General features: G+C 45.8%; 1 protein-coding gene across 4 annotated transcripts in view; it reads left to right on the forward strand.

Moving 5' to 3' along the window:
- Positions 1–13,573, forward strand: part of TFAP2B (transcription factor AP-2 beta) — a 28,897-nt gene extending 15,324 nt beyond the window's left edge. For 2 of the 4 annotated variants that reach the window (XM_036249211.1, XM_036249213.1), the window contains 6 exons: positions 1,884–2,103; positions 3,750–3,868; positions 5,994–6,135; positions 8,982–9,241; positions 10,278–10,340; positions 11,545–13,573. In XM_036249211.1, the coding sequence (XP_036105104.1) occupies positions 1,884–2,103; positions 3,750–3,868; positions 5,994–6,135; positions 8,982–9,241; positions 10,278–10,339 (803 nt within the window). In that variant the 3' untranslated portion in view covers position 10,340; positions 11,545–13,573. Of the gene's footprint in view, positions 1–1,883; positions 2,104–3,749; positions 3,869–5,993; positions 6,136–8,981; positions 10,341–11,544 lie in introns of those variants that run through there. The other 2 variants (XM_036249212.1, XM_036249214.1) reach the window with 1 other exon arrangement.
- The last annotated feature ends 655 nt before the right edge of the window (positions 13,574–14,228 follow it).

Raw genomic sequence — 14,228 nt, forward strand, 5'->3', positions numbered from 1 at the left:
GATGTTTCCACCCCAATCACTGTCTATTAAGTGAATTTAACTTCACATTTTACTCAGATTTAATTAACACTCACACTTCAACTTTTCATTGGTTCACTCTTAAATGGGAAGTAGCGTCACTGATGGGAATGTGATGAGTGGAATGAGAAAGAAGCAAAGCCCTCTGTAACTCACCACCACCACTTCAGTGCACAGGATCCATTCTTATCTAACATCATTCATCTGCCCTGTGATAAGGTCTTGGACTCCGTGGACAGAGCCAGAAATCCAAAAATATCTGCTAAGAAGTAGCAACAGGGAATTCTTTCGTCCCCACACCCATTCCCCTAGGAAAGCCCTTTTCCAGAAGGTCTTTGTAAAGGGCTAAATACAATTCGTAGAAAATAAAAGATTTAGGACCTAACTGGCTTTTAGGAAGTATGAATGCTGAAATCTGTGGTACAGAGAATAAGCTGTTACAAAAATATTGTGTTAGTCTGTTCTACACAAGGGAAATTATACAACTTGTTTGACATATAGGATTCTAGGCTCCAGGTGGCAGAAAGAGCATATCTTCCTAATACCAGAATCACAGGGTGAGACAGAGTCTTTATTAATGGAAGCCTCCTTTTTCATGCCAGATGAATGTTTCAGTAAATCCCCTGGACTGGTGATCAACAAATATTGTTTGAATAGTTGGAGGCTTCATTACCCAATGGAAGAAGCTAAGATGTAGGGCAAGCAGGGAGGAGAATTTGCCTGCCCACTGGCTTCTAGAGCGTGCAGAAAGAAAATGGGTTTCAGAAGTTTAGAAGTACAAGGGGAAGAGAGTGCCAGGGAACTGGGATGTTGACCATTCACGGCTCCTCATTGCCAGCCTCTGGTTCTGCTGAGCTCCACCTCTTCCTGAGGTACAGATGACACTGAAACAATTAAACAGAAATACAGGCTGGAGAGACTGTGTGTGCCTGGGTAGCAGTGGCAACCAGCTGTCAGCTCTTATTAACTTCTGCATAAAACATACCTTGAGTGCGGTTTGTTATCAATTACTTGCCGAAATGAAACAACTGGGGCAAGGCAAGACCGCAGCTCATATGAATTAGAGTGACTGGTTGATTGATCAGGGCACCTGTTGTAAATCATAACTGCTCCAAACAATCACCAGCCGGTGCTTTATGTTAATTTGTAAACAAAATTCATGTCACTGCGGAATTGCTTTCACTGGAGAGGAGCATTTGGGTTCATTTTGAAATGAATCTGTTGTTATGATGTAGGGATCCAGTTTGGAGAAATGAGCAGCTCTTTTGGACCCAGCTCCCCAGCTTAATGGTATTACTTGACTGTTCTTCGGCATTTGATGAGGCCCAACTTCCTGATCCTCTCCAGTGATGACCATGATTTGGGTCCAAAGGGAGAGGAGGGAGGGATTCCCATAAGAACCACTGGCATTACCATTTTGTATCATTCATAGTGATAATCACCTCAGCACTATATGTGATTATCTTCAGGAGACAGATGAGGAAACCAAGATTCAGAGAGGTTCAGTGAGCTGTCTAAGGTCACACAGCCAGCATGTGATGGAATAGGATTTGCCTGGTTCCGTAGCACAATCCAAACTCTGGGTTGAGCCTTTTATCGATTTGTGTAGTGAACAGGGCTGTGGCAAGCGACACTCATCAGTCGACACCCATGGGGTAAGTTTCCAGAGAAGCGATGGCTTTTCCATTTGCTTGTACACAGCTCTGAACGCACCGCAGTCACTGGAACAAAACTTCCTCCTCCAGCTTCCCGCTTGGCGCCCGCCCCGCGGCCTGGGCCCCGCGCACGCACGACACATTCTATCAGCCGGTCACCAGGATCGAAACCCGGTCACCTTTATGGCATATTTTTCTCTCTCCCTCTAGTTCCGGTTCCTCCCAAATCTGTGACTTCTCTGATGATGAATAAAGATGGCTTCCTGGGAGGCATGTCCGTCAACACGGGCGAGGTGTTTTGCTCAGTGCCCGGCCGTTTGTCTCTGCTCAGTTCCACTTCAAAGTACAAAGTAACTGTGGGGGAAGTTCAGAGACGGCTGTCGCCCCCCGAATGCCTCAATGCCTCTCTCCTCGGCGGCGTCCTCAGAAGGTAAAACGCCCCACACTGGTTTGGATGGGGTTAGGGGGAGAGCGCGCGCGCCGAAACCGACGTGGAGCCGGACGCGGTTGCTTAGCAACCGAGCGGCCAGCGCGCACAGCGTGCGGGGAGCCGCGGCTGCCACGTGCTCGGGGCCGCGCGCGCAGTCGCCTCCCTCGGACCCACGCGCCGCAGGCCCGCGCCGCGCACGCGCTGCCTTGCTCTCCCCTCCCCCCCGTGCTGCGACCCTGGGAACCTCACACTTTCCCGGCCCTGGCCCGGCGTCCCGCTCCCTCCTACCCCCAGGGCGCCTCCAGGCATTCTAGCCAGCGAGACCGGGGACCTACACACACATACCGAAAACAGAAATTTCACGGAGTGACCCTCTTCCTACCTGCAGTGTACTCCGAGCAACCTACTTTGATTAAAAGGCAGTTGGCGGCTAAGTTGGTGACAACCCACATGCACGGTGGTGCTTCATAGTTTGACAAACTCTGTTGTAGACTTCTGACCTCCTTTCTTAAGTTCTACTACCCCCAATGATAGCAATAACACCACTGGAGAAGTATCAACAGTTATTCCTTGGGGCCATTAAGATGCTCCCTAATATTGGAGGAAGGCAATCAATCCATAGACTGTGAAAAATAGGGGAGAAGATGACTTTTATCTTAAGATTTACAACCTCCCCAAAAGTCCCTGTCAACACCTGAACCCTTTGGTAATGTCACTGATACGAAGGTGACATTGTAGGAGATGAACTTCCCCAGTTAGCCTAGTATAGGGGTTGAAAGTCCCTTTCTTTCCTAAAAGTGTCTGTGTAAACAGTACAGCAAGAGAGGTCAGAGTAACTGGTTCTTGGCTTGTATTTTTGCCCAGGCCTTAGCACAGACAAGGAGAGCCTTGGGAGGAAGTGAGGGTGTTGACCCACCGGCTTTTCTCACTTTGAATCCTCTAGCTGTGCTCTACTTTGGTTCAGTTTTCAAGGGAGTTCTTGGAGCCCCAGAGTGTGGAAGTTTCTTTCAAACACCCCCAGGCCTTGAGCGTGTGTGTATAAAACTTGCTATGAGATTAAGTGAGATAATATAAAGTGTTTATCACACATAACTAAACTCCCTAAAGTGTTAGTTTTACTGTTGTTATGATTACCATCACCATTAGTTTCATGTTTCAGTCTTCCTTCCCCTTTTAACCCAACTCCATTTTATAGCGACTCTTGACCCCTTCCTGGCAAAGCCCACCTGTTTCAGCTAGTGCCTTCTCCTCTCTGAACCACACAGTTTTCTCCTTTTCTGCACGGTTGTGCTCACCCAGTTTCTGCTCACCTAACTGGCTCCGTGACAAGGAAAGAGCTGTGTGTGTGCATATGCAACTTCTACCTTCTCTAGACTCACAACCTACACCCTAATCATTGCCATCTGCTATCATTTTTTCCCACGAGATAAAAAAAGAAAATGCTCAATATTTTATGCTCTGTATTGTAGAAATTAAGCCAACCTCAGCAAACTATCAGCAAATAACCAAAAGGAAGAGAGGAGGGAAATGTGCTAACCTCAAGTTAAAAACCTCTTCAAGCTCCACTGGGCTTTAGATTGCTAAGTCTAAACTTTGTTTCAGGAACACTCCGAGGTTAATCAGAATGTTAATTCTTGCAATTTCAGAGCCAAATCGAAAAATGGGGGGAGATCTTTGCGAGAAAGGCTAGAAAAAATCGGTTTGAATTTACCCGCGGGCAGGCGCAAAGCAGCAAATGTCACGTTACTCACCTCCCTGGTGGAAGGTAAGCAAGACGTGTGGCCATTTCACCAAGTGGCTGAGCTTAACTGTCGGCTGAAGGCTGACATTTTACACATTTCATGATTAACTGGAAATCATTGCAATTGTTGTGCCCTTATGAGTGGATGTCAAGCGACTGTTGGAGAGAGAAGTTCAAAGGTCTTTTTACTTAGAGGGAGCAAGCAATTGTAGAGAGGCCAAGAGACGCGGATGAAGGTGCTCTGAAGAGGACTCAGGTTCAGCCTCTAAGCCAGTGCAGGGTTCACCTCTGCCACCAGGTGCAGGACCCAGTGTCTGAAATACCCTCTAAACTCTTGCAAGAGTAACTCTATAAATAGCAGTTCATTCTATACTCCTCCTTTTCAGATTTTACATCTGAATCAGTAGTAGAAAACATATTGTCTAGTTATGAAACTATTATTACATTCATAATTCCTAACAGTTATTTAAAAACTCCTGTCACTCCCAGGGCCCTATCTCCTGCTGATTGATTAGGAGGGACGTCTTGTTATTGAAATACAGCCCAGGAAGGCCAGTGATGCCTAGGAGAAAATTGGGTGGGAGTTGAGGAAACAGGGAGGGGAATCATGTATGATCTTCAGTGTAGATTCATCAGTTGTGAGTTAAAGAGACAGAGTTATAAAAACACGTTATAATTTGCCTATCATTTTGAGGTTGGGGATATTTATGATGTATACTAAAGAAATTTTCTGAAGTCTAGAAAAAGAGGATCTGCTGGTGAATTTGTGGGATGGGGAAAGGAGAGGAAATACAGCCAGATAGCCCTAATGGGGGAAGCTGTAGAATTTTATCTAGAGTCTAACATGTATATTTTTCTTCTCTTTTCATGGGTGTGATATTATGGGACTCCTGTGGGGAGTTGGTTTTGGAGGAGGGGGTTCTTAGAATATTTAAGCAGCAACCATCAAGTCATCACATTTATAGGTATTACACTTTGCCAGCTTTAAGGCAGGGTTGCCTGGCCCAAAGTTATCCTCCAGGGGCAACAGTCACCAAATATTCAGACCACACTTATTAGTAGTTGACTCTCAGCCTGAGGGTTTTACTTTTCGCCCTTCAGGGAATTGGTATTATCACGTCCCTCATTTTGAAAAGCAATCAAGGTAATTTCAGCCCAAGACAGGCATTTGGATGGAGGAGGGAGGAGACTGAAATTCCAATATGTGGTTGGCAGTTTCCAGTTTTATGAGTCGTCGTAAGCACCATGTCTAAAGTCTTTTGTTGTTATTATTATAATGATGGTTAAAAATAAAACATGGTCCTTAAAAATAATGTGGCTATGGGATAATTCAACGTCTTTCTTTTTCATGTTTGGGACCTTTCCTCAAACCCCTAAGATTGTGCTTTAAAGGGTAATAATACCTTATTTGAGGGGGGCTTCCACCTAAGCCGAGGAATTTCTCAGATATCAAAGTTTTCTATAAAGTCCTTAAGTAGGAGGATGATAACAGGGATCTCTGAAGAGGAGAAACCTGAAGCCTAACTTAGCTGGAAACAGACAAGGAGAATAACTATTTCATTGCAGGGTAAAAATACTCATTCCATGTACATTTTTCGCATGTTCTTTAATATATGTGAATATCTGTACACATAGACTTATGTGTGTATATATTGGTTATTAATAAGAGATTTCTCCTAATATAACTATAGGAAGATACAAACAATAACACAAAAGATAGGATGACTTTTACATTTATTTAAAGTGGTGTAATGCTACCGAGAAGAGTGGTATCTGGCTTGAATATCCAGCCTCGTGTCTAGGTGCAATTGTAAAGTTGTAAATTCCTGAACATATCAGCCCACGTTTTCCTTGAGACAAAGCATGGAGTGTGGGAGACCTGAAGCTATTCAGGGAATATATAACTAGGACTTGGCTGGAAGGATGATCAGGGAGAGTCTGGAGAAAGAGGCAGGAGCAAAGTTTGTTCCATCAACTTCAATTATAGCCAGAGAATCATTTTTGCTTCGGGCATCTGTCACACCTTTGCTTTTGCCCCACAACTGCCCCTCTCTTCTGTAAATAATAAGAACTGACCAGGGAGCCTGCCCTGCTCTGGGATGATGAGGGACTGGGTGCTGATTATTATCTCTGCTGCTGCCTTTTTCAGGAGAAGCTGTTCATTTAGCTCGGGATTTTGGGTACATCTGCGAAACAGAGTTTCCTGCCAAAGCTGTTTCTGAGTATTTGAACCGGCAGCACACGGACCCCAGTGACCTGCACTCCCGAAAAAATATGCTGCTGGCCACCAAGTGAGTGTCACAAATGCCTGACTTCTACCCAGCCCACTCACCTGGTTTGGGAGGAGGGGGAGGGGAGGGCAGTGCAGACCTCCTTTTTTTGGGCAAAGAGAGTGCTCAGAGGTAGAAGTAGCATTGATTGGCAGCCTGTCTATTGCTGGCTAGGAAGCCCTCCCTACTCAGCTCGCTGCACCTCCTCTGATGCCCCCACCTCCCCAGTTCATTGTGGGCTGTGGGTCTGTCACTGTCTCCTCTATTTCCAAGTTTCTGGGGTAGGATGGCTTTTTAGAGTTGTCTTCTCCAACCCTGGAGATGTCAGGCAGATCTGTTCCAGGTTGGTCCTTGGTCCAGTTCTTCCCTAGATCCCTATGTGCATATTTCTGCCTGGGTTTCACCTCTCCCTGTCACACCCACACAGCCACGTGTGCTCGCTCAGGATGTCTATATGTCACCCACGTGTGCCCATCTCTACCCGCAGCTCTGATTACTCTCTTTCCAACGTTGCTGTTTGGCATCTTCCACAGACGTAAAATTTACTACAACTCCAGAGGGGAAAATAGTAAATCTCTGGCTAAATTTAGGTCTAGAGCTCATTTGAACTTTTACAGTGGGTTTTCTATTTATTTGATTTACTCCTGTCTTTGGCTTCCGTGTCATATTGTTGGTGTTTTATGGCCAGCTCAGGCCTGCAGTGGGCGGCGCTGCGTGCGCCCGCGCGCTTCTCCAGCCGGCGAGACCCAAACAGCGGCGCTCATTTATTTAGTGCTCCAGGACGCGGTTTGTTCCGTTGACAGTGTAATTTAAAGAAATATATGGAAGGCTGAAAAATCATTTGCTCAAATTTGTCCAGATGTTTTTGAGACGTGATTGGAATTTGATTGCCCCTTTCCGCAGGGTCAAAAAATATTAATGTCCCAGAACTTTAATTGCTTACAGACCCTGGTTTGGGCTTTGAAGATTTAAAACGTTTGACTTTAAGCATTTGTTCTCCCCAGTTCAGAATTTCCTTTTTGGCACTTCGGTAATGAGTACAAACTTAAGGAAAGACTTAACCATCTCTTCCAATGATCAAAACCTGGCACCCACCCTGTTTTTAGAAGGTTTTCCTCTGATGTGACATTAGCAATATAATAGATCTTTGTCAGTAAATTGTCCTATCCCCTGCCCTTGTGTCTGGTGGCAGGGCACCAGTTGGTGCTTTATAAAAGAGTAAAGGTACTTTGGGGGGGGGGTGTAAAACCAAACTGTGCAAATTAGATAACAGGGTTCCATGAAGGACTTTCACGTCCCTAAGGAATGCTAGCAGCTTCCCTCTTGAAGCCTTGCGGCTTAGGTCAGCACTTTTTAACCTGGAGTGAGAATCACAATCGTCTGGGACTTTATCAAAATGGTTCTGTGGACCTAGCCCCAAGCCCCCCAAATTGGAATCAGTGGGGGTGGAGGCCTGGATGTGTGCATTTGAACCCCACAGGTGTTTCCGACATACCTCTGGCTTAGAACTGTCCTATTTAGGTCAGAAATGTTACCTGTTTCTTCTTTGATGTGAGGATGTCTGTGAGCATTTTGAATGGATAAACCACCAGGAAGAGGGTAGAGAGAGGATGCCTGATTGCGTTCTCTAGCCACCAGCCTTAAAACAAAAAATACCTTTCAGGTGCTGCACATCAGGGTTGGGGAGGAGGTATTCTCCACTTAGGTTCCCCAATACTCCTCGTGGGGGTAATCTCCTGGGAAAGGATGCCCAAGGGGCACTCACATTGGTCTCTAGGCACCTGCCCAAATTGCCTGTTGGCCATGTCAGGTGTTACCAGGTGTCAGGTCATCCCAAGGGGGCCTGGGGCTGGAATTCTGTAGTTTTTTATTTCTCACCATCCCCCATAGACATGGTGGAGGCAGGCTGATGGAATGAGCCTGCCAGTCGGTAAAAAGCTGTGGCCTTGGGGATGGCATGCCTCTGACTGCCACCAGAGCCAAGCTCTTGGACCTTCTGGGCTAAAACCCTCCTGTCCACCTCCTATATTAAGATTTTCTCAAGTAAACTCAATCTGTAGTTAGGTACACAGGATTACTAAGGCTGGCAGATTCCTCTAAATTGTAGGTGCCTTGAGGAAAAAAAAAAAAAACCTTCAACAAATAAAAGTCTACCCTCCCCAGTGTCTTAACCAGCTACCTTTAGGTTTTATTTAAACAATGTAGGAATCCTTTTATATTGACAACAATTCTGTTGTACAAAAATTTTCAGTCACCTACACTTGAAAGGAAAAATGAAGGGGCAGAAAATTACCTCCCTTCCCCAATACTGCAGGTAAACAGATTTTTGCTTTGAACGAAATCAGCATTCTCTTCTGCAATAAACAGTTGCTTGCCCTGGGCCATGCAAGGCTCCAGCAATCTGCCTCTGTGCGAAGGACAGGCTTGTGGCCCAGGGGCTTAAATCTTTCAGGGCTTTTTGAGCCTGATCGCGAAGAGGTTGGAGAGGGTTTTTTAAAGAATTGCCAGGTTAGAGCTAACAATTACTGAATATTCCAAATCAATCGCTAAAGCCAGGCGGATTTCCCAAAGCAGAGTTATTTGGTCCTGGAATGAAGGAAAAAAGACTGGAAAAGAGGAAAAGGCTAGGCTTTGGGATGCAAGGGGTGCATACTCTCCCCACCCCCGCTTTCCTTCAGTCCCAGCTGCTCTAGAAGGGCAAGCGCTGGGAAAGGAAACAGAGCGGAATCGCTCACATTAGCCTCGCTCTTCGGCTCTACGGTGACCAGGCGCCTCTGGGCTTGTGTGAGCGTCTCCTTTCTAATGTCAATGACAACGACACTAAGGGTTCTCTCCCCCTCCCCCCCATCTCTCTCACCCCTTTGCAGGCAACTTTGTAAAGAATTTACGGATCTGCTGGCACAGGACCGGACGCCGATCGGGAACAGCCGGCCCAGCCCCATCCTGGAGCCGGGGATCCAGAGCTGTCTCACGCACTTCAGCCTCATCACGCACGGCTTCGGCGCCCCTGCCATTTGCGCTGCGCTCACGGCCCTGCAGAACTATCTCACCGAGGCCCTCAAAGGCATGGACAAGATGTTCTTGAACAACACCACCACTAACAGGCACACGTCTGGGGAAGGCCCAGGTAGTAAAACTGGAGACAAGGAGGAGAAACACAGGAAATGAAAAAATTAAAAAAGGAAAAAAATGTTTTAAATACAAAAGGAAAACAGAAAAAAAAATTTAATTTTAGCTTTAAAATATTGGATTGGCTTTGGAAGAATTATATTAGGTAGAATACACATACAATCAAAATTAAAACAAAAAAAGCTAAGTAACTTAAAAACTGAGGCATACAACGGAGCAACAATATCGGTTCTCAGTGTCTATTTCAAGATACACTTGGAGACAACCGTCCGGATTTTCCACTTCGGTTCTTTCGAGCTTAGTAATACTGATAATAAAAGAAAACCATGTTTTCCCCCCCCTTTGGAAAATAAACATAAGACTAAACATGAGAAAACGCTAACTTATTGGAAGAAAATCGGAGAAACTGTTGGTATCAGTGCTTTGACAGCTGGTTGAAACGCACGAACTTTTTAATTTTTAATATTTTTTTAGGAAACTGTCTGGAAGTCCCTGCCCTTCCCCCTCACCTCAGCCCTCTCCCCACCACCCTTTTCTACATTGCCCTGTCTTCCTCAAGCTGTCACCGGAATCTTCCGGGATGAACACGAGTGTGGTTAGCCCTTTGCGTGGTGTTTCGGTCCTCTCAGTCTCCCCACCCCGCCTTGTGTTTCAAACTCACCTGTGCACAGCTCCCCAGCCTGGGGTTTGCCTACTTAGGGAGGGCGAGGGCGGGTGGGGCTGGAGGCCCGCTGACATGTGGGCAGTGGCGACAGCTTCTGGTGCCCGCGGCAGAGCAGAGGCTCCCGCGGCTGAGGAAAATCCGGACCAATAAGTTGATTCAGACTCATCATCAGTTCCTTTCAGAAATGTTACTAGTTCCCAGGCTTGCCAGCATCGGCATACAGAGAATCTTGCATTTGTTATAATATTTGTGTCACCTACCAATTTTAAGAATAATAGTAAAAAGAAAAAAACACAATATGAATACATTGATTAGTATGTAATTCCTTCGGAGGGGTATGTACCATTTCATTCTCTTCTGTTTTCCAAAGCTTTGCCCGCATGGTTTATGAGCTTCTTCAAAGAGGACTGGGGCTTCCTACACAATCTATAAGGTACAGAGAAAAAAAAAATTCCGATCCCTTTTTTAATCAAAGCCTGTGTGTCAGAATTCTGCAGGTGCACTTCTTTAAAGAAGCTCAAAGGGAATAATTTAGAAAGTGGCCAATATGAGATTGAAGCAGCTTTGAGTCTAGTTGCTAACAGATACCTCAACACGAAATTCTGGGGGACAGCTAAGCTGCAAAATGAATTGTAGGGGAGAAGAGTAGGGGTTTTTGGAGCCCAATATTTTAACAGTGTTGTCCTGCCTTTAAAATGAGTTCTATTTCCTTGGGCTCTTTGGCGGTTGCTGTTTTGGCAGGCAAAGCAGCAGCTTTGGAAATGTTCCTGGGGAGGAGGGTGGTGCAAGCTCCCATGTTTCAGCAACAATTGCTTTCTTACAAGATGCTTTATGAATGAGGCATTTTTCCTCTCCCAGACGTGCACTTGTTTTGGCATATGATGGTAAAATAATGCAAAGTGAAAGGAGATGTATTTCAGCTTTGAATTTCACCGTCTGGATACACTGGGACTATTCCTAGTGGATAAAGTTTCTTGCATTTACTATCTCTCACTTCTGGCAGCCCCGCTCCTTTCTCGGGCTTCATCTGAGCGCTATCAGGAAATAAGATCTGGAACCCATTGTCCCCACCCTCCTAAAAGCAGTGGGAAATTCCCCGCGGGGTGGGTGGGTGAGATAGGTCTCTAAATTTAGTATCCATACAGGCACCTTTTGATACAAAGTAGACGTTATGACTTTTGCAACATCCCTTGAAGATAAAGATCCAGATATCTGTTCCACAGAATTTACAGTTAGGATCCTCTGGGCCTCTCAGTTCTGACGCCTGCCCAGGGTGGGTCTTGGCCTTGGGAGGTTGAAGGGCTGGGTTTAGGAACCTGCTGAGAGCTTTGCGCTGACATCTGTGTGGGGGAGGGAGTTAGGGAGCTGGTTTCAGGTCAGCAGGAGGGCCCAAGCAAAGGTTAGGGTCCCATCTCAGCCCCTCTACTGCCAGCTCCTTGGAGGGGCTCTGCCCTAGAAGAGTTGAAGGAGTACCAAGGCCTGGAACCAGACCTTACGGAGAGTGTAGACACTCCATGCCTCCCCAGCTCAGAAGCTGAGCCTATGTCTGAGGGCCTGGCCGCTTGCATTAGATGTATTCTGATTGCGAAAAGGCCGGGAAAAACCACACTGAAAACCACCGTCTCCTTTCCTTGCAGGGCAACGCGCCCCACGCGTGTGACGTGCGAGAGACGCGATGGAAGCGCCTTGCTCTTACTGTGCAGGTCCTGAGAGCGTGTGGGCCACTCGCGCCCAGTCGTGTTGAGGACATAGAATCAGCTGCTGGAGGGGCCGCGGGCCGCGTGGGCCCTTCCCGCTCTCGGTCTCATCTTAAGGGCTAAGGCGACCGAGATAGCCCCATTCTCCAGTAGGTAATGGGGAGGTGTCCGAGGGCTGCAGGCGGGGAGGGGTCTCAGTGCTGCCTAGGCCCTTTGCTACCAGCGGCCACTCGGGGCGCCTGTCCCCAGAGGGCAAGTGGCCTAGAAATGTCCAGGGAACCGGAAGTTTTCCCCGCCTTTGCTAGGACGAAAACTCCATCCTCAGGCTCCTAACGGCGGGTGACGGGATGGAATATGATCTTACTTGGCTACACAGGCTTCCCTGGTCCTTCACCCTCATTCCTACGTTCCTCTCACACCCCACAAAGTAGAGCTGGGTGTGCGTCTCCTCCGCCCCCTACCCCCTGTGGAGAGAGCTCGTGCCCCCTCACCCTCCCTCACTTCAGCTTTCTAGTACGACTCCCACCCCATTTCTTTCCTTAGCTAGGCTCTCTATGTTTATCTGATAATTGAGTTATTAAAAGATTTGGTTTCCTTGGGCCCATAAATCAATAAACAGTAGGATTAACGCAAGAGTTTGCCTTTTAAATCAAGGGAAACAGTTAAAGCAAGCCTTCTTGAGCTTTGTTTTCAAACCAAACAGGTGAGTTGCAGCTCTCCCCTCACCCTACGCTCTTTGGACAATTTATCAGGCCCCCTGCCCCTCTCAAGTGCTCGGTGGCGAACCAAAATGGCTACAGACAGAAAGGAGGAGTCAGGCTGAAGCAGTATTGCCCTCACACTTTCCAATTTGTAAGTTCCTTTGGAGGTTCTTAAGGTCTCCTGACCATTCTCTGACCACCACTGCCTCTTTCTATAAAATTGTGAGTCTCAGGGGAGCCCTCCACCAATATAGCAGTTCTGGGTAGGATGCCATCTCAAAGTGATCTTGAACTTCTCCCCCAAATTGGAAAGGTACCCCACCCCTGCCTCGCCCCATTTATCTTGCCTTTTCTTTCCTTCTCTCTGGCTCCACATCCTTAGCGTTCTCCACCCCCACATAAAGAACCGAAGAGGCTTTTAAAAGACCATGCTGTTTTATTTTCTTTGGCCAAGGAAACTACTTTCTCTCAAGCAATTATTTCATATTCTAAGAAAACTTTGGTCAAATAGAAACCCAGAAACCCCGAACTTATCTACACACTACACTGTTCCTCTGGTACAAAGCCTTACTTAGAAGGGCAACTCATTCCTACTTACAGTGTTTATAGAGAATTTGTCATCACATCTGATATCCTGTATGCGTAATAAATTTTATGGAAAGGATATAACCTTAAATCATCTGATGTTGCCTCAAAAGCCCAAACAGTGTTTTCCCTCCTATGCTGATGTATGTTAAGTTATCTGGGGGAAAAAAAAAAGAAAGAAGTTAAATATCAAAATTTGTTTTATTTTCATTTAAAAGTGGAACAAAAACTATTCTTTAAATGCCAATATTGACTCCTCTGTTGAGTTGGTCTCTAATTCACTAACATTGTTTCTGCCACACAATCAAGAAATATCAATCTATTGACTCTTCAGAAGAACTCTGGAGGGTATCCATGTTAAGTTTGTATATATTTATTTATGCTTAATTTAATGGGAATGTGTAAATATGGCGAGCAAGTAGTTTGGGGTTATTTATCTGTGAATCTATACCTCTGTGAATGGGTGGTTAAAAAAAAAAAAAAACCCCGCTTGACCCTAGATAGAATCCTATCTGAATTTTTCTGTTCTTTATAGACAAGCTGTTATGGTAATGGGTAGAAATTGGTTTATTGTCCAGTGTTGATCTGATTTACATAAATAAAAGGATCGTTGTGTTTTCATCTTCAGTTTCTTGAATATGGATATTGTTTAATTCTACAAACAGAAAAAAGAAACTATAGCCAAGAGGTTTTTTTCTTTTTGTCCCCCCTCACCAAAACATAGTCAATGTTTTTGTTACATCATAAATACAATAAATTTTGCTTCTCAGAATAATGGACACTTTTGTTTTCACTAGGAGGTGTTTTTAATTTTTTTTTTAATTCCAAATTGACACTCTTCTCTCCCATTTCTAACCAGATTTGCAATAAAAGCTCATGTTAATGGTATCTCTTGCTTTATTTTGCCTTTTTAAAGAATGAGGCATCAAATTTACATCCCACTAAGTATGTAGTTACTGGGACATGTAACTAAATTTAAAGGGTTCTGGGTGCAAGTCAAAGATGATGCTCCCCTCCCTACTGCAAGTAGTCTAGTGTTCTGGCACAGTGTTCCTCAAACGAGATGGTTCCTGAGAGATGCCCACAGGGCCAGGTATGGGCTGCTGCTCCCCAAACCTTGGGATCTGGAGGAGGTAAATGGCTCGCTTCAGGACTGAACCCAACCCTGACCTCATCAGCAGTGCAAGGCCCTCCATAACCAAATGAGGAAAAGCACCCTTGACCCAGAGGAGGAAAGGCTTAGCTGTTTCAGGGGGTTGGTTCTTACCTGCGGCTCCGAGGCTGCTTAGAGAAGCCAGTGCTTTTCTCATTTGGGTTAATGGGCTGCAGCCCAGTCCT

This window comes from Molossus molossus, unplaced genomic scaffold (genome assembly GCF_014108415.1).
Source record: "Molossus molossus isolate mMolMol1 unplaced genomic scaffold, mMolMol1.p scaffold_m16_p_8, whole genome shotgun sequence".
In the NCBI taxonomy this organism is placed as follows: Eukaryota; Metazoa; Chordata; class Mammalia; order Chiroptera; family Molossidae; genus Molossus; species Molossus molossus.